The sequence below is a fragment of the Nothobranchius furzeri genome, chromosome 11, assembly GCF_043380555.1.
Source record: "Nothobranchius furzeri strain GRZ-AD chromosome 11, NfurGRZ-RIMD1, whole genome shotgun sequence".
Lineage (NCBI taxonomy): Eukaryota > Metazoa > Chordata > Actinopteri > Cyprinodontiformes > Nothobranchiidae > Nothobranchius > Nothobranchius furzeri.
Window position 1 is genome coordinate 40310306 of NC_091751.1, and position 25370 is coordinate 40335675.

A 25370-nucleotide genomic window follows, 5' to 3' on the forward strand; every position below is an offset into this window, starting at 1 on the left:
AATTCATACAACCCCTAGTGCCTCATATCTCTTTGCCCAATATATGTGGATCCCTTGGCTGAAGAGCACCAGATAAAAATCGTTTACACCCCTGCAGCACTTCCAGCATTTTTCCTATTTTCATATCTCCCAGGTGTTGACTTTTGCTAATTATTGTAGGTTGTTTAGTAATCAGAAGGTTTCCTGTTCCTTTCCTGGGAATGCTGCAGTTGTGTCCTTGGGCAAGGCACTTAACCCGACTTGCCTGTGTCGGTGGTGGTCAGAGGGGCGGTGGTGCGAAATGGCAGGTTGGCCTCAGTCAGACCTCCCCAGGGCAGCTTTGGTTATGATGTAGTTACCATCACCTGCAGACTAGTGGGTTCTCTGTGAAGCGCCAATATGAATCCAATCCATTATTATGATTATTGAAGAGGTGTTTCACTGAAAACAATATTTTTTAAATCTGATATCTGATTCTAATGAGTAACTCTGAGTTTAACATGCAGGCCGAACATGAAAATAGTCTCCTACACCTATCTGCTGCATTAGCTTCTGATAGGAAACCCCGACAGATCTATGTCACACTGTCACTTACATTGACCACGTGACGGGACGCAAGACCCAGTGCCTCCCTGCTTGACACTCAGCTATATGGAGTTGGATTGGGGGGTAAAAGCACCAAAACGTTCCTGAGTCCAGCTCGCCGCTCCCCACGGGGATGGGTTAGATGCAGAGATGTAATTTCACCAGTGTGTGATGGTAACTATGGGACTTGAGTTAGAACTGGTGTCACATGCATAAGATCTGAGTGAGAGAATAAAGCAACAGAGTTCAGTTTGAATCCTGAACAGGGTGAAAGCAGGTCTGGTGAGAAGTTTCGGACTCGAGTGAAACTTTAAAGGGCTTTACGGTTTAAACGCTAATAAATGGACACAAGCTTCTGCTTCTCTTCCAGAGTGACCATGTGTTGAAGGAGGTTTCCACCCCCCTGTCTCCACCAGCTGCAACTCAGTCCCCCGTTACCCCGGCAACCCCAGCCTCTTCAACATCCTCTGGGTCTCCCAGCACCCCCAGTTCCATCTCTCCATCTGGAATCATCAAACGCAAAACTGGTCAGTCACGTTCGATTCCCTCTGCTTTTGGTTTTTAGACTAAAAAAAAAAAGTTCATTTTTTGTTGCGATTCTTATAAACTTTCTGACCCGACTGGCTCTAAGAATAGTTATTACCAATAATTAACAGAGAAACCTTGAAGTAACTTTTTAGCATTTTTATGAGTTTGCGTTCATTTTTGCTTCTTTGGCCCGATTCTTAATTCACACTTGAGCTTCGCCGAACTTCACCAGAGTTTGAACTTCGACACCAGCGGAGGATTAATTGTTTTTCTCCCTGGAGCTGCTTGACTTGATTACTTGTTAGCAGGAGCCTAATGGCTCCAGATAATCATTATTTTGCAATGATGGGAAAACAAAACATTCATCACAAACTGGAATTGTTAAAAAATGTGTGCACCAGTCCAAACCCGCTCACCGGGCTTTGGGGGGTTTCTCTTCTCACTATCTCTCATTAATCTTATCTGCTGAATCACGAGTCTGCGCCCCTGCAGCTTATGTAATTTATTTCTGCTAGTATTTGCATTATGATAATAACATTATTACGGATGCATTGTTTTGCAGTGTTCCGTTTCTGCTGACTGGACCGAGGCGGCCGAGCGTTTCTGTCCCATTATTGTCGCTGATTTTTCACTTTGGTTTGGTTCCCTTGTTGTGTTTCGTTCCCAGCGTCCGTAAACTTTCTTTCTGAACAACAAAAGTAGCCATTTATTCTTCTATCGCTTCAGCTGGAACATTTCACATGTCATTTAAAACTTCATATTTTGCAATTACGAAACAAATCTGCACGTTTTACTGTTTTTTTCTGCCTCGCACCTTCAAGGCGAGCTTTTTGAAAGAAAATTGAATGGACTCGGAGCGAAAGATTTGCAGCTTTGCTTTCATTTAGCCTCCCGTCTCCTGTTCTTTCCATCATGCAGAAATAAATCTGCTCATTCTCTTTTCATCACGTCACTCTCATTGTGTTGGAGGGCTACACGGTTTGCTGTCGGCGCGTTCTCGTCTCTGCCAACATCACTGCTGGCAAAAAGTCATCACAATAAAGTAACACCCTCATTTGACCAGGAATTGCATTCCCAATGTCCCGGGTTAATGCTTTCATTAGGAAATCTAGTAGAAAACCACAACAGCAGCAGCTACCTTTGCTAGAATCTTAACAAGAAGCCAAACAGAGGCAGATGTGGAACGAAAACCAAGATTGCCCTTAAGCACTACTGTTGCATACAATTATGGAGGAAATTACACTGGAACTCTAAGCTGCTTGGCTGCATAATATCTTTCTGGGTGGAATTAGCGTTTTCATTAGCAAAGTACGTATCTGCGAACCTCTTTTTCTTTTTTTTGCTGCCCTACATCTGCCGTAAGAGAGTAAACTCATCCTGTTTTTCATCTCTTTATGAATAATTATGGCATAATTTCATCTGGGAAGCCTTTCGCTTTATTTTCCCCTTTTTAATTTACCGCCTGTCCTGATGTGTGCAGCGAGGAAGATGTTCCCCAAGAGGAAGCTGGATGAGAGCGGGAGCGGCGGAGAGAGTCGGAAAGAGGAGTCCAAGGTCACCGAGGAGCAGGGTCAGCAAAACAAACGACCCCGTGTGGAGAGCTGTGTCAGCAGCGCAGGTACCCGTTCTCCTCTGCAGCCAGCCTGATAACAAAGTTCACTTCCTGTGCAGGTGAGGGCGGACGCTGCACAAAAGCACCGAAGAAATAAAAAAATAAAATATTTATTAGCGAACTCCGTGCACGATCAAACCAAAGCAGGCTTCTTCCTCCCAGTAGCACGAGCTTCTCATCTGCACACAGAATTGATTGCATGTACTAATTGTTAAGTCAATCACAGGAAAATAACATCTATGACAATTCATCAGATAATTATCAGGAAGAACAAGAGCCAAACTCATTTCTTGGCTTCAGGCTCGTCACTCTTTATTTGTGAAATAGTTAGACAAAAATAAATGAGTTTCAGTCACTTTGGGTTCAGCGTGTAATTCTCTAATGTTTTTAGGATTTTCTTTGTTGAACAAATAATGGATGGTTGCAAAAATGTCAGTGGATGAATGAATGAATTCAGATTTTTGGTCAAAAATACCTGAAACTTAGAAATAACCTGTGGAAAAAATAACACAAAGTTTGTTTCAGATCATAACTAATCTTTTCAATGTAGCAGAGTGACTTTTAGTTAATATTTAAATATGTATTAATGCTAAAGAAGATTTTAGCAAACTACTGTTTATAGTAATGCTCCTACCATTGTGTTTATTCATCATAAATAAATGGTGGCCCTTTGGTAGTTGTTACAGATGAATTAATAAAACATCTATTATCTATTAGCCATTTATAAGGAGAGTTGTTGAAAAGGGGCATCCAAATGATCTAAAAGTTAAGTTGTACATTTCTTTTGGCTGGAAAAGCCAGCAGAAGCTTTTTCCCCACTGGGGTCTCCTCGAGCTGCAGCTGAGTTTAGCTGATTAAAGATGTGAGATGATCTCAACAATACAAGCATCACGTGTTCATGTGTTTGTACAAAGAGAAAGGTGATCCTTCGTGAGGCTCCTGCGGCGATTCACATACACCTCAGCGATAATTGGAGGAATTACCTCGTCTTTTTGTGTCTGCAGTGCAGGAAATTAAGATAATTGTCCTTTCAACTCCGTACCTGAGGTGGTACGTCCCCACCCCACAGAAGGAGAGCCATCCATGATGCAACTCTGAAGTGATTGCACCTTTAATACAAACTCACTCATATGAAAGACCGTTGTCAAATGTTAATGCTTGGAAAATAAAAGCTCCACCCTTTTGGTCCACCAGGCGACGCCTCCTTTTCAAACAGGAAGTGCGGGTGAAGTAAGAATTGAATTGAATTGAATTTATTGTCTTTATGCAAAAGAAAGCATAACGAAATTACTTGGGCCTCATCTGACACAGTGCCACAAACAACATATGTAAAAGCCACTTAATCAAAAACAACTTTACTAAAAAGAACACTAAAAGGATCAGTAAAATATTAAAAATGTAATTGGCTAAAAAACATCAACCGTAAATTTACCTAAAAACATTATCAGTCAGGGGAGGGGGTGGAGTAACGAACTCCTCTTAAAAAGAAAATAATGAAGGAGGCCCACCCTGTGATCACATCGAACCATTTAAAATTCTCACTGCCCACCGGTAAAAGCTGTCCTTCAGTCTATTGGTTCTGCACCTCAGGGACCTGAAACGTCTCCCTGACGGAGGCAGTTGTAAAAGGTGATGTCCTGGATGAGAAGAGTCTGCTACGATCCGTTGAGCTCTACTCAGACCTCTGGAGCTCGCAATGCTCTCCAGGGTGAGCAGTGGGCATCCGATTATTTTTTCGACGATCTGATAACTCTCTGCAAGGCCTTCTTATCTGCTGCTGAACAGGCCGCAAACCACACGGTAATGAGTGCCCCCAGCACTGATTCAATGGCAGCCCTATAAAAAGACACCAACAGCCTCTCCTCAAGATGGTTCTTCAACACTCGTAGGAAATGGAGCCTCTGCCGAGCTTTCTTGACTGTTGCTGAGGTATTTGTTGTCCACTTCAGGTCCTCTTGAAGTTGTGTCCCTAGGAACTTGAATGTGGCCATCCGCTCCACCTCTGCCTCCTTAATTGTCAGAGGAGCATGATCCCTCAGTCCTTTCCTGAAATCCACGATCATTTCTTTAGTCTTTATTGTATTTAGCAGCAAGTTATTCAGAGTGCACCATCTCTCAAGTGCCTGTATTTCTTCTCTGTAAGCCGTCTCCTCCCCTCCCTTAGTCAGTCCCACCACCGTGGAATCGTCAGCAAATTTGATGATGGAATTATGGGCGTGTGAGGGCTGGCAGTCTGAGGTGTACAAGGTGTACAAAATGGGACTCAGCACTCAGCCCTGTGGAGAGCCTGTACTGAGTGTCAGGGTGGGTGAACAACACTGACCAATTCTGACTGCCTGCCGGCAATTTGTGAGAAAGCCTTTAATCAGACGTAGGGAGTGAATTGCTCTTTAAAGATAGACAGAAATAGTGTTTATTTATTTATTTTTTAGAATAGATTTTATTGATCCCACAGTTGGGAGATTCACTTGTTAAGGCAGCACATCCACTTGGAGGATAGGAAAAGTAATGCAGGTAAAGGAATTGGCTATTACCATAGCCTTCAGCTCACAGACAGTGACTAGAGTATAAACAGGAAATAGATAATTAGTTTTCACAAAGAAACTGCACAAAGACACAGGCAGCAGTAGCTCAGGAAAATAGAGTGGGTTGTCAAGTAATAGAAGGTTGCAGGTTTGATCCCGGCTCTGACCAGAGAATCCTGCTGCTGTGTCCAAGACCCTTAAACTGCTTTGCTGCTGGTGGTGGTCGGAGGGACCGGTGGTGCCAGTGTTCGGCAGCCTCGCCTTTGTCAGTGCGCCCCAGGGCAGCTGTGGCTACATCGTAGCTCATCCCCACCTGCGTGGGTGTGTGAATGGGTGAATGACTGATTGTGTTGTGAAGCGCCTTCGGGGGTAAGGCGCTATACAAATACAGGCCGTTTACAAATGTGCATCCTGGGTATTTCACTTCTCTGATGGTAGCGGGTGACAGTGATAGTACTGCAGAGGGGATGAATGACCTACGGTAGCGTTCTGTGTTTGTACATCTTGGGTGTCTCAGTCTGCCTCTGAAGGAGCTGTCCACACGTCCTCCACAGAATCCAGTGGGCAGCGCAGAACCGAGCTAGCTTTTTTAACTAGCTTGTTCAGTCTCTTTCTGTCTCAGTCAGAGCTGCCTGCACCCCAACAGACCACAGCAGAGAGAACAACAGAGTCTTTAAAGGATTTTAGCAGCTGGGAATTAACTTCGAAGGACCTCAGCCTCCTCAGGAGGTGGAGGCAGCTTTGGCCCTTCAGAGCATCTGTGTTGTCAGACCAGTTCAGTTGACTGTGAACACCCAGGCATCCATTATATAATGATATATACTGACTGAAATAAAAGATATTGATAGGATTTTTTTCTTTTTTACCAAGCCCTAATAGCAGCTTTAGGTAAAATACATAGGTAAACCAAAATGTGCTCACTATTTAGCAAGAAACCCATCTGTTTTGTCTTTTCTCACCCTTGATGAGCGCATAATAAACACTTATTAATGAGTTCTTACTGTTAAAGATCAACTAGTAACCTATTTAAAAGGAGAGCCCTGTTGTAATGAGAATAAAGTCCTAGTGGAGAAACCGTTTTCTGTTCTAAACTAGAGCGTTGGATGCAACAGTGCAGGACTTAATTTAATGTACGTGTGAGAATATTAAAGTTTTATGGCTGGCTCCTCAGCCAGCCAGTGTCATGACCTCCTCTGTCTGCTGGGACTCGGTGCTACAAGTTTGTCAATAGTAATTTTTTCCCTCCTACCTGACTGTCTCGGGTGAAAAGGAATGCTCAGAAATATCACCTGCGGCATTTATTGAAGAAGGCTGTTAGGTTGAAGGCAGCTTCAAACAATGGTCTCACAAAAAATAGAAAAGTTGCTCTTCAGTAAACCTGCTGGCATTTATGTCTTCAATGACTCCACTCCCTTTCTGTCTTCCCCTGTGTAGGGAACACCGATGAACCCATGGAGGAGGGAGCAGAGGAAGAAAGGGTTGAAAAGGCAGCGACTGAGGCTAACAGCCCAGATGAGGAGGTGGAGAACAAAAAGAAAGAAGAAGCAGAGAAGGCCAAGAAGGAGGAGGAGCAGGTGAAGAAAAGGAGCTCTGATGAGAGAGAAAAGAAAGCTGAGGAGGCGGAAAAGAAAACTGGAGCGAAGGAGAAGACTGATGATGAGAAAGGGCCCACTGTCGCCAAAGAGGAGGTGGTTGAAAAGGACACGCAAGACACGGGGAGCCCGAAAAGTCAAAAGCAGAAGGAGGTGAAGGAGCAGAAAGATAAGGAGCCTGCCAAAAAAGCCCCAATCAGCAGTTTCTTTGGTGAGGCGGGAATTTGCATCAGCGACCCTGAAAATGTGTTTTGCTTTTATCAGCTGGAGAAAATATTTCCTGTCTCCAACCCCTTGCTCCACCCTCGCCTCCCTTTTTTTTTTGTTAACAGCTCCCAGGAAAGCTGCAGCGAAGACAGAAAAAACTGAGACGAATGAAGGAGAGAAGAAGATGGAGAGGAAGAGCTCAGAGGAGGAGCGCAAAGACAGAAAAAGGTTGGGCAGATTACGACTAAACGCTCTCGAAGGCGTTTTCAAAAAGCCGAATGGATGAAAATCCCACAAAGTTTATCGCTTAAAGTTTTCTGTTGAGTCCTTTTCACCTCAGACATTTTTCTCTTTGAACATTTTATCCAACCTTTGACCTTAAATCTTTTACCTTTGTTGACTCTAAAGCTTCTACAGGTGTTCTAATAATATTCTGTTTGTCTACGATCTGACTTCTTACCACCGTACTTTAATTTTCTCAGCCTAAAGTTTAAAATTCACATTTTACAGATAAACAAAAAGATGAATCTACAAGCAGCTCCCAAGTCTGTGTAAATAAAACAGCTGTTCTATTTTTACTAAACTCAAAATTTTGTTTATTAAACTGCAATAAGTTACCTTAGCATAATATTTCAGGGACTAAAAACAGAAATCGGGGGGAAAAATGTAGAGCATCCACACCCCTACCACTTTAAATGTCCTCAAAATAAAATACATTTATATTTAGAAAATAAATGAAGTTACAGAAAGTCATTCTCTACGATGAAATCAATAGTAGTTTGTGTTGGGGAGCCTCTGCAGCGCTGCTCCTATGGTAACGTCTCTGTTTAGCCTGAGGGGAGAAACTCGTGATGTGATGTGATTACCTGTGCCATCAGCCACTTTAAATTACTGTGCAGTGAGTAATCAAACAACAAACAAACATTTAAAGGTGTAAATAAGTTGCAAAAGGCCACACCAGAACGCTTGACCCCATGCGTTTAGTTTTTTTCTGTAACTTCACTGAGCAAAAAACATCTAAATCTGTAAAAACAAAAGAAGGATTTCAAAAAGGGAGCCACAATCCAATCTGAATCCTTTTTCTTTTTGAGGTCGCTGTAACTTTCAAAGCTGCAAAGTGGAAAAATTATTCATCTCTGTAAGCAGTTGGTAGCACTGTTGCTGTGTAGCTGGAAGGCTGCAGGTTCAAATCCTGGCTGTGGCATTGGCATGTGTGGGTTTTCTCCAGGTGCTCTGGTTTCCTCCTACAGACCAGAAACATGCGTGTTGAGCTGGGCGAAGTGGACCAAAACTCGATACTTTTCCCCACTTGAAGTAGTTACAGAACAACAGTTAAAGCCGTACGATGCAACTTTTTCATATTTTTAAATCATTTTCTTGAGCCACTTAATGCTAAAGTGACTCTTTACAGGGTTAATGAAATGTCACTCTGAGCCCCTCTGTGGCCAGAATACTGCACTTGCAACTTCAGAGTGGTGAGCCATCTCCTGTTGGACTTAATAAACGTGGAGTTGACACGCCAGCGCTGGACTCAGCTTCCAGCACGATTCCTGCATAGTATAGATCGTGAACACAGCTGATTTGTTTCATTCAGTGATGGCGCACTCCTGTAGGAACTAATGAAGGCTGAGGAGACACTTCAGCTGTTAAGGTTTAAGGTTTTGACATGTTAAAAATACGAATGCACAGCAAAGATAAGTTTCACTTTTGGTTTTACTAGATAGACATTAGGGGGTGCTAAAAGCAAGCCACAACTGCCTAGTATCCCTTTAACGCCGGGGACACACCGGCCGCGGAAGCGCCGAGAAGCGAATCGCTCATGAAATTCGGCCGCTGCTCGCCGCTCCTCAGTTCAGATCAGACGCGCCCCAGTCGAGGCGCGCCTCGGCACAGCTGTAGTTTTTCCTTTTAAACACTTGGTGTCCTCCATTTCCTCTCTGCCTTTTCTCAGCTCTTTTCCTGTACGTTTGAGTGTTTGTACGTGTGTGTGTGAACCTATGGTATGAACCAGTTGTTTCTGCCAGCTGAATCTCTTTGAACCCGCTCCAATTCTGCAGCTGTATCCTAGCAGTTTCTTCTGAAATGGGTACGTAAGTAACCATGTTTTTCGGGGGTCGTACAGCTCTTTGTGTTTCTCAACTTCCATAATTAATTTAAAGTCATCCATCTTAACTGCTTGCCTCAGACTTTCTGCCCCTCTGTCCTGTTTGCTCCGGATAAAAGACACCCAAAACCACACCCCCTTCATGTGGTCACACACGCACACAAGTTTGATGTGTGTGTGTGTTCGTGTGGTTTTTCTGCAGTGGCTGATTACGAACACATTTGACTATTGCGGAATTTTATTTTGAAATGCTTTATTTAGTTAAATTTACCGGCCTGCCTCTTATGTCTAGGTTTAACTTCCTGCCAGAATTGACGCGATTCACCCGCGGCTCGCGAAAAAATAGAGCAGACGCCGAAATGATCGCTGCACGGCGCGGGCTGGAGCGCCGGCGCGAGGCGATTTACGGTGCTTCGGCGGCCCATGTGGTCTATAGAATAGCTTAACAAGGGCGCCGAATGAAGGTGGTCCCATTTTCGTGGTGCTTCGCGGCGCTTCCGCGGCCGGTGTGTCCCCGGCGTAAGAGTCAAGCTACACACTTTAGATGTCACGCAGCCATGTTTATGTGGCAACTAGTGGTGGACCTTATATCATTTATGATAATATTGTAAACTTCTGGTAAAACTATTTGATGCTATTCTAATTACATGGCATTTATGAGTCCAAGTGGGTCACGCAGCGCTGAGCTGTTACAGTTGTATAATTCAATTCAGTTCAAATTCAAAGATATTTTATTAATCCCAGAGGGAAATTAGAGTAAGAATAAGGCAAACATGGCTGGAATCGCACTGTATTTACTCAGAGCTGGCAGTAGGGAAAGATGCATGGTAGTTTCTTAGGTAGTTTGGCCGCTGCAGGCCTCTGTACCTGTCACCAGGTCACATCTTTCTCTCCACACAAGCAGGAAAAACAAGTCAGCCATGGATAAAAAGCTTGTTGACAAACCAGCATCCATCTAAAAAAATAAATGCAAAGTTTAGTGCAGAACATGAACAGATTTTTGACTGATGAGAGTTTTATGAAACTAAAGGAAACTTCTGTAAGTTTTGTCGGCACATGATCGACCGGACGCATCAGAGACGGAGATGCAGCAAGCTAGCTGGAGCAACAACCGCTAACTCTAGAAACTCTGTTTGTTTATTTTTGTATAAACTTTACTGGGTCATCTTGTGTCTTCTTAGAAACCAGAAAGACATTTATTTTATTTTTAAACTTGAGTTGTTGTCCAGTAGTCCTGATGTTTGGTAACTTGTGTGCCTCTTACAATAAAAGCATCTCCTCAGTGATGAAGCGACTAGCTGTGCAGAGCTAGAACAGGTTTTCCTTTAAGACTTTTTTTTTTTGTTCTTTCAGTGAGTCCACCTCAGAACAAACGGACTATGATCCATCCAGGCCAAACTACCATCCGGTAGAACACGCCTGCTGGAAACAAGGCCAGAAGTAAGTCACTCATCCCCTGAAACTTCAGGATAAATGGGGCACCATACTGGAATCTTTCATTTATTGCTGCTGCACGTCAAAGCAACTCTGGAACACATTTTTTTGTTTATAACCCTGTCAACTCCTATCTCCAATCCTGTCTTTTGGTTGCCAGACTTTGATTAATGAAGAGAAAAGAGATGAGAAGTACTAAAACTCATGGGAGTTTCTGCATGGTGTCATTTATCTTCTAAAACTGAATAAATAGTAAGATTTTCTAAAGCTGCAAACAGATTTAAAAGAAAACATGTTTATTTAAGCATTTGGATCTCACTTGGGAATCAACCCCCCTTTTTTGTCGTCATTGCTCATGATTCCTTGCAGCTTGATAACCTCGTATCAAAGCCCGTCCTCCTGCTGCACTAATTGCAGGTTGCTCTGAATGTTCGTGTCAGCTAAATGCCGCGAATGTAAGAAAACCTGTCGGCGTCTAAACTTTGTCTGCTAACTACGTGCTCATCTCTCTCCAGAGTGCCGTACTTGGCAGTGGCTCGCACCTTTGAGAAAATTGAACAGGACTCTGGCAGGTAAGAGCTCCATATGGAGGGAAAAGCAGGGAGTAAGCATCACTGTGTGAAGGAGGGGATACAAGCACATGTCCAAACATTTCTGCAGTCCTGCAGGGAATTAGCAGAATAAAATTAGGTAATTTGGATTAATTTTCTAGTTGTTAAAACTTTGTTTTGATCATTTAGCCCAGCGGCACCAGAGGACCAACATTTTTTTAGGGGACAACCAAGTCCGAGGTTTCTTGCGTTTTTCAATTAGATGTTAGAACACGTCTGTTAATGGACTTTTAAAATATATTAAAAATGTTAAAAGATGATAGTGTCTCATGTCTTTCTGGACATTTTAATCTAATTATTTCTGAAATAAGAATACTGCTGTTGTAAGACACGCGGTAACGCTATTGGTTAGTTCTGGTCGGTGCTCAGTTTCCTATTGCACAGAGCTCCGTGGGGCAGAGGGCATGCTTAGCAAAAAAAATAAAAAGGCTTATTGTTTACATTATAACACATTACATGATAAGATAATCACTTTTACAAATTTCTGAAAAATCATACATAATTTCTGAAAGGGGAAAACTCCAGAAAGCTACTTGAAAGCTCCAGCGTCTGAAAATTTTTGGGCGTTTCTCAATGTCAATGAATCTCATCTTGATGTCTTGGTCCTGCCCCGGTTGCCTAGGAGATATGTCATCAGGAACCACCAACACATGTTCCAGTGTTCATGTGCTTCCCAGGCGTCCATCCTTCGTTTGTTAGCCGTTTTGCTAACTGAGCAAGAGTACATGCCAGGTGCCTTGTTGCCTTCTCTGGGTCAGAAGTTTCCCAGAATACAGCGCAGTATTTCTAAAGGAGTTTTCGGTTTAAATGTCAACTAATTGTAGCTCCCGGGCTGATATCTCAAATGTTTTTTAGATCCAAAGCGGTTAGCTATGGTTGGTTAGTTGTTTAGTAGTTTCAGCTTCTGTAGCTAACGGGTAGTAACTCACTTACATATTTAATTTAACCAATAAATGCACAATTTAAGAAGTAAAAGGCTCGTTATACCTCTCTATTGAAACTTAAACATATAAAATATAACTTTACCTCAGTTGACCGCTGCAGGAGTCGCGGTCACGTAAGATAAATCTATTCCTTTTAACCGTTTTTTTTTTGACCAAGGAAGGACATGTCCTTGTAAGCAAGGCGCCAGGCCTACCAAGGCCTCTGATTCTTTAGCACCGCTCAGTTCAGAGTTAGTATTGCATCTATGGTAGCCCACACGCTTCAAAAAGGTAATATGTCATCACTGTTATTCAAACTAATCAAGTAAAACAGTGGTTTATGGATCCACTTCTGCCCCTGCTGTTTGTATTCAGGTTACATCATGTCAAAGCGTAAAATGGAGCATTAAATCTCGTATTAGGACTGGGTGATGTGGCCTAATATCCATATCACCTTGATAATGATAATTGGACGATAACTACAGGAATGTGCAGAAACAAAAGTTGTCCAATAGATGGGGCTGTCACATGCACTACATTGAGTCACATAAAAATGTGACTCAAGGTAGTACAGCTTCTTAAAGAGCAAGTCACCCTCAAATCAACTTTTTTGTCCTGATAAACTATATAAATGTGTGACTAATCGTGCTGCAGAGACGTGTAGTCAATAGATTTTCACTTTAGTGCATTTTAGTTAAAATGTAAATATTCTACCTAAAACTGTCAGTGTTGTGCCGTTGTCAGGTAAAAACTCTGCACTGCATTTGAATTTAAATCTGCCATCGCTATTGGCTAAGAGGTACCCTACAACGTTAGCTGGTACCATATGATGTCACAATGTCGTTGTGAGCCTGTGTGTGCGTGTATTTGTTAGTGGCTCCGTGTCTTTAAAGGGACCTGAACATTGCCAACCTACACACATCTTGTCATTTTTAATTATCAAATTTATTGACATGGGAAAATGATCTCGATAAGAGTCAGAAATATTGATAACAATACATTTTTGATTTATTACCCAGCCCTATCTTGTATGTCCCTAAACAGCCACCGTATTACAATCCACCCTGCACCACAGCTGCAGACATTTCAAGATGAAACACTGTAGACGTTTGATAGTAAACAAGTAAAGGTGTTACAGTCCGGGTCTTTAAAACACTGAGAGGCATCTCCAAAACAAAGCCACATGTTTCAGTTAGCTGGTGAACTAAAGGGATTAGATTGATATTCAGGCAGTTTTGTATCTCAGCTCATCACACCTTCTTCAGAAATGGAATAAAAACAGTCAAACAGACACTTTTGTTAGAAAAATAATTATAATAATTTAAGTTTTGCTCCCTGACTGATGAGCACTCACTTCCCTTTGATCTTCTAAATACGTTGACTGACAAACGCCTAAGCAATGACTCAGTGTTTGAAACTGACGTATAGCGCTTCACAAATGAGCTCCTAATCTGTCTCGCCAGGTCCCATTAAGGATTAAACCCCCCAGACAAATCTCATTTCCCCCCGTATTTACAGGATGGGCTTGAAATTCATTTAACTGGTTCTCCTCGTCTATCCTTTTGTCATTTTGCAGGCTGAGAAACATCGAGACGCTGTCAAACCTGCTTCGCTCTGTTCTGCTGCTCTCTCCAGGTAAACGCTGCTTTAGCTCTGCTGTAATGCATGCTGATGCAGCTACGCAGTCAGCTGGCTGCCAGCCACTCCATCAAGGGGAGGATGTGGAAGCCAGGTTGCACATAAAAGTGCTCGGTGTGTTTGTGTGTGTTTTCCTGTTGGATTGGGATGAAGTTTGTGCTCATATGTTGTTATGATGGGTTTCTGCTTGTTTCAGTTTGTTTGTTTTTGACTTGTTTTTATTTGAGTCTGCCCCTACTTCGGTGTGTATTTTTCCTGCCTAAAACACTTCTTTTGTGTGCTGTTCCTCCTCCCAGATGACCTCCTGTGCTGTGTGTACCTGTGCTTGAACCAGCTGGGCCCCGCCTACCTCGGGATGGAGCTTGGTGTAGGAGAAATGGTGCTGATGAAAGCCGTTGCTCAAGCAACTGGTAACGAACGCCACCAAACACTGAATGCAGACGTTCTGTGCTCATCAGTCAAAGAGATGGCTGCTGTTAATCACCTCGTTCTTGTTACCAGGGCGACAGTTGGACAAAATTAAATCCGAGGCGCAGGAGAAAGGAGATTTGGGCCTTGTGGCCGAGAGTTCCCGTAGCAACCAACGCATGATGTTCCAACCGGCCAGCCTGACTGCAGGGGGTGTGTTCAGGAAATTGAAGGAAATTGCCAGCATGAGTGGGAACTCGGTGAGCCTCAGAATAACATTTTCATTAGTGGCAAATAGGCTTTGGAAAATGTTTTCACACTGTTTGCATCGTTGCGCAGCGGCCAGGGTGGGAAAAGTAAAGATGTTGATGTGATTATGAGTATCTGCTTCAGAGGAGGAGGTTAATTGTTCAGTTTTTGAGGCAGATGCCACCCTGCTGGAAATGTTCTTGTGCTTTTAGTTCATTCAGCCTGGTTACCGGTGGGTGGTTTTTGCGTGTTTGTACTCGCTGGTAACCCCAGTCTTTCTGCATTCTGTCTCTTCTCTCTCTTCCTCTGTGAATCTCAATTTCCTGCCGCCCGCCTCAGGCCATGAATAAGAAAATCGACATCATCAAAGGCCTCTTTGTGGCATGCCGCTTTTCAGAGGCCCGCTACATAGTCAGGTAAACTCAGACTCACACACACATGCACACTCAACACTTGTGCTTGTGTGACCACGCGAACAAACGATCCAATGGCCTCCCAGCTCGCCGTGTGTGACGCTCATCATGTTCAGTTGTAATAGAGCCTCCTTGCTGATGTTTTGGTGGGCAGGTCTCTTGCTGGGAAGCTGAGGATTGGCCTTGCTGAGCAGAGCGTGCTTTCTGCCCTGAGCCAAGCTGTCTGTCTGACTCCGCCTGGACAAGGTAACCACTTCCTGTTAGCCCTAACCATTCCTGATGTTCGCAAAAGCCTTTAAGCAGACACCATTCATTGGAAGTGATGGAGATCACGTCCAAAAGTCGTCTCTGCCCTGTTAAACTGCACCAAAGGTAATAAAAGTTGGGTTGTAGAGTCACTACAGCTCAGAAAAGACCAAATGTCCTGCAGAACCACAGCGCTTTGTCATATTTGGAAAATAACAATCATTCTAATTCTGTGGCGACTGATTTGTTTATTGTTAATCATGTTTAGAAGGAAATGCGGAATTCAGAATAATTTAACAGAAAAATCTGAATTTGGGAAATTAAAATGGATTTCATAGAGACCTGGTGTTCTCTGAAATGTCATGACTTCTGAGCCGTATCGTCCACCCTCACCCTCCATGGCTCAAAGGCACATAAGTGTGAATTAAAAATGCGCAGCAGATATCGAGTGGAAATATAAAGTAGAAGGTGAATGTGAAACACTTTAAAGAGCTCTTTAAGAACCCCACTGAAGCTAGAAAAGGTGCTTTATGAGTGTGGACCATTCATCTTCTCATGCAGAGGGAAAAACGACGAGTAGGAGCGCCGTGCCGTTTGTCTTCTCTTCTTTTTAAAAATCGTAACAGTTAAGCAGCTTCATGCGTTTGGAGCTTTTGCCTGCTAACAAAACAAGTAGGACAAGGCGAGGGGGCATCACGCTGGAGGAGAAGGTTGTTTATCGACTCTAAACTCAAAAGTGGGACTTTCAGTACAACGCAGTCCTTCATTCTGATTGGCTGCCGGTGTTGGATTTGTTTCAGCGTGATTTATGATCCCTCTTTCCTCACAATGAGCCGCTTTCTCCTCAGACCTCCTAAACTTAAACTCCACAACATTTTCTATACTTCATAAAAACATTGTCATTTATTTAGATTAACATTTGTATCAGTGACACACTTCAGCGAGATCCATTAGGTTTAAATACCCCTGCGAGAGAAGCAACAAGAGAGAGCGACACAAACAGGAGGGTGGAGTGGAGCGGTGCTTTATTTAGATTTTACATTTAAAATCTGTGTTAAAATATTCATTGCACTAATTAGCTCTGTGAAATATCAGATTACTATTATTTAACAAGTTAACGCTGGTATCCAATCACACGGCCCACCAATGTATGTGAAAACAAGCCTGTGGTGTGTCATTTGACACGAGGAGCATATTTTCTCTAATAATGCTGCTAAATTCATCACTTTTTTAACAAAACGCACGTTTTGACAGCCCATCTTTCACCACGTGCTCTTGGCACCACGCCAGCGTGCTCTCACCAACACCACACACTCACAATTGGACGGATTCGATCTCAACCTTTAAAAAAAGTCTTGTTTAGTCACGACTGAAGGTGCGTTAAAGTTAATTAAAGCAGGAACGTTGAGAGGTCTGGTGTTTTAAATGTTGCCTTTTATTTCAGTGTTCTTTAAATAATTCTTTATCTGGGTGGTCATGAATCATTACAATGAATAATTCCTCCTAATTTTTTATTCAGTCATAATTCAAACATAATTATTAATGTGATATTATTTGGGTGTTATTTGTCTTTATTTTGACCTTTTCGAACAAACTCTGACTCGTACTAAAGTGTAAATTATTTATGAGAAAGCCATAAATCTGCTGACGTACCCGGATGTTCCCGACGCTTTCAGATGCCTCTCTGTTTTGTTTGGACAAATGTTGATCATTCTTAATTTCCAATGCTCACGTAGGTCTTTTAGAAACAGTTTTTTTTTTTTTTAGGTTTCCCTCCTGCTGTGATTGACGCAGGGAAAGGCATGAGCGCTGAAAGCAGGCGGGCCTGGATCGAAGAGAAGAGCCTCATTCTAAAGCAAATATACTGGTGAGCGAGGCCCGGACCCGATTCCCCAGATTCACTTTGCTGTCTCTCTCTGGTGCTGCTGCAATGCATCACCCTTAAGTCCTTTGGAAAATATTGATTTTATTTTTCCTTCCAACAACACCTCCTGTGCAGCGAGATGCCCAATTACGACGTCATCATTCCTGTTTTGCTAAAAGAAGGCATCGACCAGCTGCCCAATCACTGCAAGCTTACTCCAGGTGAGCGGCCAATCAGCAGCCCGGAGGTTGAAAGCGTCTAAAACGGTTACTTTAGTGTGTTTATGATTGATTCAGTGGCATTGAGTCAGTTTTATGAAATAATTATCTCCAAAGTTTACCACTAAACTTTGATTTTATTATTTTTTTGACACCAAGGTGGAAAATGAAAACTAAACACCGTCTGCACGATGCTAAACTGTCAAAGTAAATTTGTTTTTATCCACTTAGGTAAACCGTTTAATTGTTTGTTATTCTGAGCAGCTTGTTTCTGAAGTGCAAGGTAATTTTAATCAATAGCACCAGTTGGAACAGAGCAGTCATCTCATACCAGCTCCTTGTTCTGCAGCTGAAGGAATTTGTTTTGAACGTTTTTATTATATCATCCCCGATTCTTTTGAAGTTTCTCCCGGCTGCCTGAGGAAGTCAGAGGACTTTAATATTGGAGCCAAAAATGAACACAAATAACTTTTTCTGCTGCGGTTTTGTCACACAAACAGTTGTGGGAGTTGTGTTGGTGTTTCACAGACGGATGTGTCACAGAAGAACATTCACAGCTCTGGAGTGTTTTTATTTTATATTTTTACAAATTTGAGAACTGCCTCGCTCCTGTAACCCGGAGGCCTGTTAGCACCGGTTCTGTCGCACTTCCTCGCCACTAGAGAGTATTTTTCCTGAGCTAATTAACAATTACTGTTTTGACTATTAATAATTCATGAACATTTCATGGCTGTTTTCTTTTTACTTCCGCCACTTTTTCACACCATCCTTCGTCTTACAGGCATACCGCTGAGACCCATGTTGGCTCATCCCACCAAGGGTGTCGGGGAGGTGATGAAGAGGTTTGACGAGGCAGCGTTCACCTGCGAGTATAAATACGATGGGGAACGTGCACAGGTTTGTGCACGGAAATGCCAAAGTGATGGAGAGCATCTTTTTACCACTTGTTTAGGCTCTCAACTTGTGTTTTCTGGATTTTGCATGCAAATTCCTGATGAGGTCTTGCTGCTTAGCTGTGATTGGATGCTTTTTTTTTAAGATAAGTGGTGCTGCTTTTACAGCTGGCCTGTGTGCAGAGTAAGATACTGCTGCAACTGTTGGTGAGGGTAGAGGTGGCTGATGGGAGAGATGCAGATCGGTTAGAATAAAGGCTAGAGATGGACACATCATAGGGAAGGAGAAACAACAGAAGACGGCGCAGGGATGAGGGATTTCTAAGAGAAAATTGCAAAGTGAGCCCCTTCAGCTGTATTTGTAATTTTGGAAAGTCACACCAATAAAGTTCCTTTGAACTGAATGTGGGGAAGAGAAAATGAGCTGGATAGAAGCAGCGAGACGGTGACGTTTTCTCTTTCCCCTTTTCAGTGGAGCTTACCACAAACAACCAGCAGGGGGACTCGTGATACACTTAGTTGAGTGCTCTGTGTTTGTGTGTGTGTGTGTGTGTGTGTGTGTGTGTGTGTGTGTGTGTGTGTGTGTGTGTGTGTGTGTGTGTGTGTGTGTGTGTGTGTGTGTGTGTGTTTGTGTGTGTGTGTGTTAGGTTCAGTGTCTTCCTGTGTGGAAGCTTGTCATTCAGTTATTCTGCATCTGTTTGCTTCTCTGTTATGAATTTTTAGGTTTGAGTCTGTGACAATTAAGGAAGAAATTTGTCTGTAAAGGAGCAGACTGTTGCAGTAGGTCAAATGTGGAAAATGTGCCTTTAAAATAGATCTAAAGCCGAGGAATCCAACATTTTTACCAACCATATAGAATTTGTATAGAGCCTCGAAAACCGCTGAACCTTTAAATAGAAAAAAATATGTGAATTTGTTTAGAACTACCAGCTTACATGATTAGTAGAAAACGAGTAAAACTGTAAATGTGACATTAGGTTGCACCTTAAAATCATTGAAAATCAAAACCATGAAAGCATGTTTACGCATCCTATTGTAATTATTTTTCACTGCAAAATAAATAATTGTCTATATTGCAGCACAAGTGGATTCTGTAAACTGTTCATTTCCATAAGTGCAACATCTTTGTGCTCTGACATGACAGAAAGCTGCATTCGCTAGAAGTTAAATCATTTCAAAGCAAGACAGCCTAGCTTATGTTATTACAAACTCAATTTGCTTGCATGCAAAAATAAAAACACACGTTCAGGGATGCTGCTATCAGTTTAAATGTAAACATCACTCAGTTTCATGCCATTTTTGACTAAAGTTACAAGGAGAAATTTTAGATTGGCCGAAAAGCCACATGTCGCAGAGCTCTGGTCTGAAGCAAATTATTCAGACTGACACACACACACACACAACTTCACAGGTGCCAAACCTCACCTTCATCTCAGGTGACTGAACAGGTTGCCTGTTAATAACAAGGTGTGCAGTTCATAGTTACTCCCAGTTGCAGCACCTTCTGTTGCAGTTAAATGAGGACCTTTAAGAATAAGTTTCATGGTAAAATCAAACTCACCACACCAAATGAGATGAGAGCCCTGGGTAGAAGATGCCAGAATGGGTGGAAGCATTGGTTCACCCCTCAAGCACACGCTTGTTTTGCTGATATATTAGAAATGCTATCAAAGTTTCACCATTTTTAAATCTATCCACCCATCTTCATCCAATTGTCTGGAGTCGGGTCGTGGAGGCAGTAGTCTAAGCAGAAAGGCCAAAACTGCCTTCTCACCAGCCAGCTTCTCTAGGGGAATCCCCAGGCGTTCCCTGGCCATTGAGAAACATAGTCCCTCCAGCGTGTCCTGGATCTTCCTTTAGGCCTCCTCGCAGTTGGACGTGTCTGGAAAACCTCACCAGGGAGGCTTCCTAACCAGGTACCCAAGCCACCTCAACTGGTTCCTCACGATGCGGAGGAGAAGAGGATCTACTCTGAGCCTGTCCCATGTGTCCGAGCTTCTCATCCTATCTCTAAGGGAGAGCCCAGACACCCTGCCGAGAAAATACATTTAGCCACTTGCGTCCACAATCTCATTCTTTCAGTCACCACCCAAAGCTCGTGAGCCATGACCATAGATGAGGGTGAGAACGTAGATCGACTGGTAAATCGAGAGTTTTGCCATCAAGCTGAGCTCTCCCTCCAATGCAAAAGACCGCACCACTGTAAACACAATGTCAATTTGCTTATCGCTTCATCTTTCCCTCACTCGCAAACCAGACCCAGAGGTGCTCCTCCACTCAAGGCAGGACCTCTTCCCTGACCCAGAGAAGGCATTCTACACTTTTCCGACTCAAGACTGTGGTCTCGGATTTAGAGGAGCTGGTTCTCATCCCAGGTGCTTCACACTCGGCTGCGAACCTCTCGATTAAAACACGTTCTGATGAAGCCAACAGGACCATGTCATCTGCAAAAAGCAGATCTCAACACCTTGGCTGTGCCTAGAAATCCTGTCCACAAAGAAAAGTGTGTAAACAGAATCCGTGATAAAGGGCAGCCAGATTTTCACTGGGAATATATTTAAAATTTAGTGTTTGAATCACTGGTTTATCAACATTTTCAACCAATTTAAACATAAATTGTAAAATGATTTGCAAACGTTCTGTAAAGACTTAAGACGGGAACTCGGAGACACATTTATATTTTCTGTCAGTGTTACAGTAAATAGTCCTTAATGGTCATGCTTCTATTCAAGTCATCAAAGATGGAGGTAACTGGCTGAGGTCCAGCTTGTCGCCTCATTGCAGTCTTGTAGTCCGACACCAGGCTGATTGTTTTGTAGACATCCTAACAACAAAGCTTAATTGCCTCGCCACACACTTTACAGCGGTTCATGCGTCTACACGTGTGAGTCTCTGGGGCTTTTGACAGCACTAACTGTAAGCTTGAGTACATTCCTTTACTTTTTTATCTGTCATGCACAATTTTATTCCCAGGATTGCCGCATGGACTTCTATGAGACAAAGGTTTTTGCATTTTGCATTCACCGACTCTGTTTTCTCTACAGATTCACATTCTTGAGGGTGGTGAAGTTCGGATATTCAGCCGCAACCAGGAAGACAACACCAGCAAATACCCCGATATCGTCTCTCGCATTCCCAAGGTAAAATACGTCAGCATAGCGCTCCGCGGCTCGGCCCTGGGGAGGAGGTGAGAGTGGGTCTGTGCTGTGATTGTCAAATGAGGGCTTTTACAGCAGCGTGGATGAAAGCTGAACGCATTCATCTTGCTCCCTCTTTTATTTTTCCAGCTTTTGTCAACCTTAGTCTCATGTCTTTCACTTCCCTGGGCCCACGTGTCACAGTTTGACACCTTTCATCAAAGTTTAGCTTGCTCCTTTGCCTTCCTGCAGACATCAAGAGCTTTGACTGGTCATAAAAAGCCCTTTAATGCACAAAGATGGGGAATTTCCTAAGTAGCTTGCAAAGTTACTTCAAGTTTCTTATAGATGTCAAGACCACCAGTGGTTTAAGTAAAGCTGTGGGTAGGTTTGTTAAATTTGTGAGAATCTCCTTGTGTGGGGAGCAAGAAAGAGATCACAACCACCTGAGGCTTTGGCTGTTTGCCTGAGGTTATCTGAACGCGTGTGCTGCTTCGATGCCTGCTGAGTGTGTTTTCCTGCCGTAGCATCGAACTGCAGTGAAGTACCACATGAATCCGTCTGTCTCATCTGTCTTTTTCTTTCGTTTTCCGGATTGTGTGAACAGATGATATCTGTACCTTAAAATAAATTCCCACCTAATCAGAGCAGGTGGTTGAATCGTGTAACCGTTTCAGATTTGTCTGGGGGAGTGTCTTTTAGTGGATTTATCACAGTGTATTTCAGAGTGTAAAAGGAGAAATGGTGGCTAGGGATCAAATGTTATTAATAAATCAGTTAAAAAATAAAACAGCAACAGTTTAAAAATGTGCTCTAAAAGAAGGCTACAGGTTTAGAGTACTTTTAAAAAGCCAATACTTTACCCTCCCACTGTCTTTATGGGTGACCCCATGAGAAAAGTTGACCATTGCGCAGGATTGATGGTTTATCCCTTGAGGTCCATGTGGCAGGGGTGAGGTGTGAGCACCACTCAGGCAAGGCACACCCAGTTATCGCAAGATCTTAATGTTCCATCAGAATGAAGGCAGCAAAATCTGCTGCCACCCAGCAGTCAGTTTCAATAGGTCCACAAAAAAGAAATACAACAAATGTTTTTGTAAATTCTCAGTACAAAATGGATACAGTGCATTAAAATGTATGTAGCATCATAACTAGAAATCTCGCTGTATTTCAGTGTCTCCATATTTTCTTCATTTTGGCCTGTGGTCGTCTTTAACCCCGCTTTCCACCTTGTGGGTAAGCAGTGCTTTGAAGGCCTGTAAGTCACTCATTACGGCAGAATAAAGAAATTAAACATGATTCCTTTAATAATAATGTGTCAATAAAAGTGTAGTTTCACCTCAAACCAGAATCGGAACAAAGACTCTTTTTGTTACCGTTTAAAGTCTAGGAGGATGCGTAGCGATGAGGTGTGGATCAGCTAAACTCCATCAGTGGTTTTCTCTCCACTTAAATGCCGGATTCACGACGCTGTACGTGTTTTTCTGCTTTTAACGACTGATCATGTGTCCCTGGGAAATAGTTTCAACAGTCGATAACATTTCTCCTGGACAAGTTTGTCCTCGGTGATTCGGAGTCAGAGAGGGATCGTTTGAAAGATGTTTGGTCTCCGATGCGACGCCTTTAATTGTCTTCATGAAGGGATGCAGATTTTAAGGTTGCAGGTCAACCGGAGTGATAAAATCTTCATCACACATCCTCTCTGTGGTTCAGTAATGGCTTCATTTAGTTGTGCTGACCTGTGAGCACTTGTCTCTCTGCAGCTTCACATCAGATAACTGTGTGTGTGTGTGTGTGTGTGTGTGTGATGGGATGTGCAGACCATCACTGAGTCTCCTCCTCCTTCTGTTTGTGTGAATTACTAAAGAAAAACAGCAGCAGCTTAATGAGGTTGGCCCTCTTTTAAATCCTGATTATCCTGATCTTTATATTAAAATATTGAGCTCTGCTGGTTGCAGCTCCTAACTAAATCTTTGGAGATCATTTTTAGTCCTATTGCATGCCAGCTTTATTTGTTTCTTCACTGACATCACTAATAGGAGCGATGGGAAGTTATTTATTCTACAAACTCTTCTTTTACTGCTTCACATTAAACACTTTCTGCTGGGTGGGCGCTTTGTTTTACCAGGCCGTTTAAGTCGCTGATGATCAGGACCCCCCCCCCCCCCCCCCCCGGTCTCTCTTTAGGGGGGCTTTCTGACTCATCATGGAAGGAGACGCTCTGATTGGATTACCAACATTAAGAAGCTCCTAAAGTCCCTCCTGCAGGTGTAGAGAGTTCTCACCTAGCTCACTTAATCAAATACAATCACTGTTAAATTAAGTCAGTCATGAAAAAGGTCTATACTGTCAAAATCTGTAAAAGTTGCCTGGAGAAGGACTGTTTTTAACAGTGTTGGTTTCAGATCCCAATGATCCCAACATTCTTTCTGAACGACGCACATTTCTGCTTCTTCAGAAGGCTGAGCGGGTTTTAAGAGTCCAGCGCTGGAGCGAGGGCTCTGTGCTGTGATGTCTAGTGATGGTTTCACATCCTGGGCTGTGCGAGGGTGCAGTAAAATAGCTGCTTTGCAGCAAGAAGATTGCAGATTTGAATCCTGGGTTGGTCTTTCTGCGTGGAGTTGGCAAGTTCTCCACATGCATGCGCAGGTTTTTCTTCTGGTGCTCCAGTTTCCTCCCAAAAATCAAATGTCTTCTTCTGCTAGTACCTACTGCGCAGCTCGTCTCGGCTCTGCACAGTTCGGGTTGTTTTCCGTTACAACCTAAGAACTTGTCTAGCGTGTTGGGTTGTGTAGCCCCTGGAGTTTGAAACGTGGCGTTGGGTGATCTGTATACCTCACAAACACAAGACAACAGTGGAGGACATGGTAGAGGTGTTGAACATTCGGGATGAACCGGTTGGAACGTTCTGTTCAATCAGTGTCCTTTTGAAAGACTTCAAAAAGAAAAGACCCAGAAAGGGCTGCGGGCAGCAAGGTGAAACGCTCTGGAGCAACCAGTAACTCCACCTCCTAACCAATCAGCGACCGACAGTCATTTTTGGCCCAACTCGGCACGCTTGGAACCCATTACTGGTGGGTATGCCTTGGAACCGGTCTGATCAGTGTGGGGGTCAGGCGGCTGAGTAGGTATGGGTGGAAAAGTGTGAGTTTGTGAATATTTTCACGTCTCTGTGTGCCTGTGATGGACTGGTGGCTCCCTCTTATTCTGAACAGCCACGCTGCAGCTTGGTGTTTTTCCTTTTTTGCCTGGAAAGTAGAAGTGAATGCTGTACGTTTGTGATTGTTTCTGAGGATTCTGCTTGTGCAGATCTCACATGAGCGAGCAGACCTGGCATAAAAACAAATATGCTTTTGTTCTTCCCCCTGCAGTCCAGCAGCTCCGTGGATTCATGACTTGAATGCTCATGTTGCACCTGAGCCCATCTCACCTCTGAGTCTAATCATTCTTCATAACATCTGCCCTGTAACGTTTCTCTCTCTGACTTTTCTCTCTGAGCTTTTTCTCAGTAACTTTAAAGGCAACATGACTCCTTCCCTCTCCTTTTCACCCCGTTGCTCTCCGTGTCCCCTCGTCTCCTCCCCTCGCCTCTGTCTAATCTTTCCTCTCTTTGTTCTTCATTACTTCTTGATGGTACTTATTCTTTGTCTCGGTACTTGTGTCTTTCTTTTCCCTCTCATGTTATTCACCCAAGTCTCTTTTGCTCTCATCTTTATTTTTCTCCATCTTTGATGCTACCTGCCTGTAATTTCACCTTTTTGGTCTCTTCTTCTTAGACCCTTCTCCTCCCACCCTCCTTCACTTCTTAAATATTCACTTTTACTCCAATGATCCCAACTGATGTCTTTTCCCACCCTCCCCCCCAGCTCCTGATCTGTCGCCCTTCTCATTATTTGTTTTCGTTCAACTTTCTCTCTTTTAAAACTTGGTCTTTCATTCCTCTCTGGCGCCTCACACTCTCAACACTCTGCTGCGTTTCATGTTACTTTTGCTTTATTTCTCTGCTTTACTGTCTCTCTGTTTGATTTCCAACCATCATTCCTGCCTGACTTATTAGACTCCGAGTGAAAAAAGTTGTTAAACACGATGAAGAATGTCGGCTTCATTTTCATTATGTGGGAATGATGTAGCAATTAAGTGATGGCTTTATTCAAATCTGTTCCATTCGGGCTTTAAATTATCTTCTTGTTTGTGTGATTCATGA

General features: G+C 43.0%; 1 protein-coding gene across 1 annotated transcript in view; it reads left to right on the top strand.

The window, feature by feature from the left end:
* Positions 1–25370, top strand: part of lig1 (ligase I, DNA, ATP-dependent) — a 61219-nt gene that overhangs the window by 9066 nt on the left and 26783 nt on the right. The window contains exons 4-18 of the mRNA XM_015956076.3: positions 935–1091; positions 2573–2710; positions 6664–7032; positions 7154–7256; positions 10486–10572; positions 11082–11138; positions 13677–13735; positions 14035–14148; positions 14240–14406; positions 14735–14811; positions 14963–15054; positions 16822–16921; positions 17054–17139; positions 17918–18033; positions 21074–21169. Of these exons, the coding sequence (XP_015811562.1) occupies positions 935–1091; positions 2573–2710; positions 6664–7032; positions 7154–7256; positions 10486–10572; positions 11082–11138; positions 13677–13735; positions 14035–14148; positions 14240–14406; positions 14735–14811; positions 14963–15054; positions 16822–16921; positions 17054–17139; positions 17918–18033; positions 21074–21169 (1818 nt within the window). The remainder of the gene's footprint in view (positions 1–934; positions 1092–2572; positions 2711–6663; positions 7033–7153; positions 7257–10485; positions 10573–11081; positions 11139–13676; positions 13736–14034; positions 14149–14239; positions 14407–14734; positions 14812–14962; positions 15055–16821; positions 16922–17053; positions 17140–17917; positions 18034–21073; positions 21170–25370) is intronic.